General features: G+C 43.8%; 1 protein-coding gene across 1 annotated transcript; it reads left to right on the top strand.

Annotated features, from left to right (window-relative positions):
* Positions 1-2,392: 2,392 nt before the first annotated feature.
* Positions 2,393-3,968, top strand: Trmt12 (tRNA methyltransferase 12 homolog). The gene has a single exon (XM_055626737.1). It carries the CDS (start codon positions 2,509-2,511, stop codon positions 3,805-3,807), a length of 1,299 nt encoding a protein of 432 aa, XP_055482712.1. The 5' UTR covers positions 2,393-2,508; the 3' UTR covers positions 3,808-3,968.
* The last annotated feature ends 2,032 nt before the right edge of the window (positions 3,969-6,000 follow it).

The raw sequence follows: 6,000 nt of genomic DNA, 5'->3' as shown, positions 1-6,000 counted from the left end.
TGTGTGTGTGTGTGTGTGTGTGTGTGTGTGTGTGTGTGTGTGTGTGTTGGGGATATGCAATAAAAGAAGGCCCCATGCTTGGGTCCGTAGTAGGTACCTAAGCATTCCTGAATAGAGACTGTGGTGTGGGTAACCAGAATACAGAATATTTGTGTTTGAGGACATTGTCAGTGTTGATCCCGGAGTCTGGTGTATACTAGACAAGCATGCTTCCACCCCAGAATTGTTTTACTTGAGCATGAATTGAAGAGACACCTGCCAGCAGATGGAATGGAACAGACACTCCGGTCAAGTGCACATAGAATGGTCTCCAGTCTAGTAGTCTAGACTATAAGAAGAGCCTCAATAAGTCTAAAAGGCTTACATCCTGCAAAATGTGCTTTCTGACCATGGCAGAGTAAAAACTTGAAATCAATAAAAATAAGAATTTGGAAAAACTCCAAGTATATGGGAACTAAGCAGTGCAGTCTTAAATAACCAGTGAGCCACAGAAGAAAAAAAAAAATACAGATAGCCTGTGTTCTCAGGCCTGAGTACTGAGACACTGCTTTCAATGAAGAGTGTTAGAAGTAAGTTCCAGGTCGAAAAGAAAGAGACTACTGTTCCAACAAAGTGTCTGGACAAGGGAAACTTCACCTCTCAAGCAAGAAGGTATGCTTAGAATAGGCAACACACAAAGACAGGAAGTGCGTTGGGGGGGGGGGTTGTTTGTTGATTTGGGTTTCGGTTTTTGTTTGTTTGTTTAATTTTTTTGGGTTTTGGTTTTTCAAGACAGGGTTTCTCTGTGTAGCCTTGGCTGTCCTGGACTCACTTTGTAGACCAGGCTGGTCTCCAGCTTGCAATGATCCACCTGCCTCTGCCTCCCTGAGTGCTGGCATTAAAGGTGTGCACCACCAAGTCCAGCTGTGTACCTGGTTTTTATTCTAATTCAGGTGGTGACTGTGTGTGTTCCCACTCTGGAGTTCAACCTCATAGTCTGAATTAAGAGAACTGGCACTCAGGAAATGAAGAAAGCCAAAAGAGGTCAGCAGTACAAGAAAAAATGAGTCACTGCTCCAAGTGACTCATTTTCAATTTCAATTATCAAATTCCTGGACAATGGACCTTTGTATAAACAAAGGTTTTAATTGGTGGGTAGAGAATTAAAACATTTGAGTAAAAGTCTTACAATTGAGGGGAGATAAAAAGATTTTAATTTCTTGTCCAAAACATGTTTTCTAGTATGTATGTATGTATGTATGTATTTATTTATTTATTGGTTTTTGTTTGTTTGTTTTGTTTTTGAGACAAGGTTTCTCTGTGTAGCTTAGGCTTTTCTGTACTTGAATTGTAGACCAGGCTTCCTTCGAATTCATAGAGATCCTCCTGTCTCTGCTTCCTGAAGTGCTAGGATTAAAGATGTGCACCATCGCGCAGGGCTGTTTTCTAGCATTTAATATAAAAATCTCACACTTGCTACTTCTAACAGGAGGAACCAAATAAATGTGCTATGGTTCTAGCCCATGAGTATCCATTTTACTGTTTACATTTGCAACACTACAAATTGATATGTAAAAAGACAAGCACGACTTGGCAAGATGTCTCCACAACCGAGTCTGACAATCTGAGTTTCTTCCTCAGTATCCACATGGTGAATAAAAGGGGAGAGACAGCCACTGCAAGTTGTCGCTGAACTTCATACCTGCACTATGGCATGAGTGCCCACCCCCAACATAAATGTTAAAAAAAAAAAAAAAGGACAAGAGTTTCAGCGATTAAGATTAGAGCATTTGGTGTTTTTGCAAAAATCCTGGGTTTGGCTCTGTCCTTTCACCACATGGGTCTGGGAATCACGAACGTCAGGTTGGAGGCAAACGCTCCTTTATCCTCCGAGCTATCTCTAATTAGAATAGCAGTTCTCTCCAGATGATTCGGGTAATCAACCGTTTCTAGACAATACCCACTTTTGAGAGTTGACAGTATTTAGTTTACTTACATCCTTCCTTATTTTCAAACACTCCCCCCCCCCTTAGATAACGCGGCAGCAGTGATGAAAATCTTTGCAAAAGAAGGAAATGAGAAAGCTATGTCACATTCCACCTTCAACAATAAGCTAATTTATGAGTTAAACACTAGATTATTGGAAGCCTTTCTGTGCATTCAATCCACCATTTCAAATTCACTTTTTAAAAAAATTATGAGCAGCACTATGCAGAGTGTCTAGAAGTTCGGGAGGATATCGACTCATTTCACATCTTTTGGCCCACAGAATTACTAATTTTCTTTCAGCAAGCACTGGGGACCATAACCTTAACAAACATGGCGGCCTCAGCTTCACACAGCAAGCGAGATTCCGTTCCCTGATTGTAGTAACACATCTAGACCCGGCCTATTTGTTGACGTCACTTCCTGCGCGCCACGCCGGTGAGTCTATAGCTCTTTCGGCTGTAGCGGCGTGTTTGCAAAGAGAAACTGTCTTCCGAGGAGATTCTCGCTCTCGGACCGCGAAGCGATGCAGACACTACCGACATGGAGAGAGAATGTGAGAAGTCTGTAGTCGCCGTTGTGACCGAGCCTCGGTTTACCCAGAGATACAGAGACTATCTCGAGAGACAGAAACTCTTGGATAGACTGCACCGGGCCGAAAAGCTGCGGGATGGCACGGTGGCGCTGCCGGTGCTGGCGGGAACCCTTTCTGAACAGCATCTGCAGGAGCTGAGGAATCGCGTGGCCCCAGGCAGCACCTGTACGCTGACGCAGCTCCTGGATCCTCTTCCTTCTAAAAAGGCCCTGGTGTGTTCACCTGCTCAAAGACTGTGTCTTGAGGTGAGGCGTTGGGTGGAGGACCGCGGAGTGACGTGGACCGAAGAGCTGGAGGCAGATTTGCCCCGGTCTTGGCAGCGGCATGGTGACCTTATGCTGCTTAGCGAAGACTGTTTCCAAGCCACACAGTGGAAAAGTCTAGAACCAGAACTCTGGGAGACTGTTGCCTCAGCCCTTGGAGTTCGGCGTTTGGCAAAACGAGGGCGGGTGTTGCCTGATGGCGCTCGAACTCCGTCAGTGACTCTGCTGCTTGGTGACCATGGCTGGGTAGAGCATATGGATAATGGCATCCGGTATAAGTTTGATGTAACACGGTGTATGTTCTCCTTTGGAAACGTCACTGAGAAACTGCGAGTGGCATCTCTAGCCTGTGCTGGAGAAGTGCTGGTGGATCTCTATGCAGGGATTGGTTATTTTACAATCCCCTTCCTAGTTCATGCTGGTGCTGCTTTCGTCCATGCCTGTGAATGGAATCCTCATGCTGTAGTTGCTCTGCGAAAAAATTTGGAGATCAACGGAGTGGCAGATCGGTGCCAAATACACTTTGGAGACAACAGGAAACTGAAGCTCTCAAACACTGCAGATAGGGTGAACCTGGGCCTGATTCCCAGCTCTGAAGAAGGCTGGCCCATTGCCTGTCAAGTGCTGCGGAAGGATGTTGGGGGTATTCTACATATCCACCAAAATGTGGAATCCTTCTCAGGAAAGAATCCCCAGCCACCTAGAAGCAGCAACACAGAAAAAGAACATTGGCCTCATCCCCAGAAAATCGCTGATAAATGGGGAAATGGAACTACTGGGGAAGTGGTATCATCAGTCAGCAAACCAGAGTGGCAAAGATGGGCAGAATCTGCAGAAACTCAGATCGCCTCTCTCCTTCATCAAGTGCATGGGAAAGTGTGGAGGACACGAATCCTGCATGTCCACCCAGTGAAATCTTATGCACCTCATGTGGACCACATAGTCCTAGATCTGGAATGCCGCCCCTGTCCTCTAGTTGGCTAGAAGTGGTAGATTCAGGAACACAGTGGAGCCAAATGGGCTGTAGTGCTTCATCTGGGGTGGAGTTCTCATCCTTTCGATTTCTGGTGATCTTTTTAAATGATCTGTGGCCTGAAAATGAACTTTAGACCATTCCAAATAAATTTATCTTCTCGATAAATAAATTAATTCATTTAATTTATTAAATTAAAATAACCAGTCCTGTGGGCTGGTTAGCTTGATAAAGGAAACAGACAATAGAATTTCTTCCTTCCCTGTCTTGTTATATAACCTAGGCCTGCATGTGTTGTGTGTGGCTTTTGTTCTTTTTCTTGAAGCAGTAGCAATAAAAGTCCTCTCACCAAGGAACTCACGACTTAGCCACAGAAATGTCACAAGTCCTCAGTGATGAAATAGAGTAAATGCCACATGGTAACTTGCTGGGGAGGTGCAAAAGAGAAGGAAAGTTCTGACAAATAGAAAGTCCACGTAGAAGTGTTTGAATTGGCTCTTGAAAGCTGGGTGAGATTTTGATGGGACAAAGCAGAGGTAGGCTCAGAGTTTCAGTGCTTAGGAAGTGAGCCATTGCCTTTAGCTTGTAGCAGGGCATGGTAATGTGGGTGCTGGAGAAAGGGCTGTTGTGAGCAGTGTCTTGTACGCAGTAAGCTCCCAAAGAAATGTCAACTATCCTGTGACCCCACTGCAGACGCCTACTTTTAACATTCCTCTTCCTGTGCATCAACAGCTTGTTGTATTGGAACTAAACTGCCAAGGATGCCAACCTAGGGCTTGAGTGAGTACAAGGGAGATGAGTCAGAGCAGCACTGGGGACTGAGGAACTGCCGTTTGCCATATGCTATAAACAGGCACTTGGTGTCAGATGTAGAGTTGTTCAATCTGAGTCCCAGGCAGCCTTGTTATATCACACAGCAGAGAAAGAAATAAGTACAGCCGGAAAGGCAAACCGTAGCTTCTCACAGCATCCCTTGTACCTGTAGTGGTCAGGTAAGCTAGTGTTGGCACAAAGACGAAGCAGGCATTCCAAAGAGACTGTTGAGATGTAGCCTCTAGATGGGATAACAGGGCTTTTCCTTTACTAAGGAAGTCCTTGGACAACATCAGCCCTGAAAAGTCTTTCTAATCTTTAAATTTGTCATTTAAAAAAGTAAAATAAAAAATCTGCAATCCCAGCCCCTCAACTCCAGGAACCCAATCTGTTTATGCCACAGTTGGTATTTTTTTTTCCTTATAGGCAAGAAATGTTTCTTGTATTCTGAATAGTGGATTCAATATCAGGATGACATTGACAGATAATAAATCAATAAATAGCAGTATGGTAATGTACACACTTAAAATTAAGATCTCTGAAATCAAGTTTGTTTCATTTGCTGTTAATGCTGCCATCTAATGGAGAAGCCATGGAAATTTAAAAAAAAAATCTTACACTGTGTGACTGGAAGACCTCTTACAAATATCAGTAAGACCTAGCAATGTACTGGACAGTGGAATAAAACAGTGGACAAATCAGAGCCAAACCCATACTCCATGGACCTTATACATTAGTGAAGGACCAAACTAACCAAATAGTCACACAACCCCCAAATACAACCTTTCATATAATTCACATTCTAGCAAATCCTGGGAGAGGTTCTTGGGCAACAGGAACCTATGAGTAAAAGCACATGCCTTTAATTCCAGCACTTGGGAAGTAGAGGCAGGTGGATCCCTGAGTTTGAGGCCAGCCTGGACTGTAGAGACCCTGTCTCAAAAAAAAAAAAAAGCTCCCTTGAAATATGTGATGATGGAGTTTATAAGAATAGGTGTTCTAGAATTGAGGATAATAACGTACACAAGTGTGTTGTGGAGGATTCTAGGGGGCTGAAACAAGTCTGCATGGGGGTAAAGAGAAGGGTGGAGGCAGGATGCAGCAGAGTGGATGTGGTGGCACATGCTTACGCTCTCACTGCTTTTGAAGTGGAAACAGGATGGGCAGTTGAAGGCAAGCCTTGATTACATGCAGTGCTAAATGAGTCTCCAGAGCATCTAAATAGCAGTGGGACGCTATTGGAGAATCTTAAAATGAAAATGTAACATGGTTAATATAAATTCATTAAAAGTCTCCGTAGTATTTTTCCTTTTTTTTTTTTTTTTTTTCTTCTTTTCAGAGTCTCTGCATTATCTAGCATGGTCTCAAACTTGTGATCCTCTCAGCCTTCT

This window comes from Psammomys obesus, unplaced genomic scaffold (genome assembly GCF_907164565.1).
Source record: "Psammomys obesus unplaced genomic scaffold, mPsaObe1.curated_primary_1811, whole genome shotgun sequence".
Classification (NCBI taxonomy): domain Eukaryota; kingdom Metazoa; phylum Chordata; class Mammalia; order Rodentia; family Muridae; genus Psammomys; species Psammomys obesus.
The sequence above is the reverse complement of the archived record's forward strand: the minus strand, read 5'-3'. Positions and strand labels throughout refer to the sequence as shown.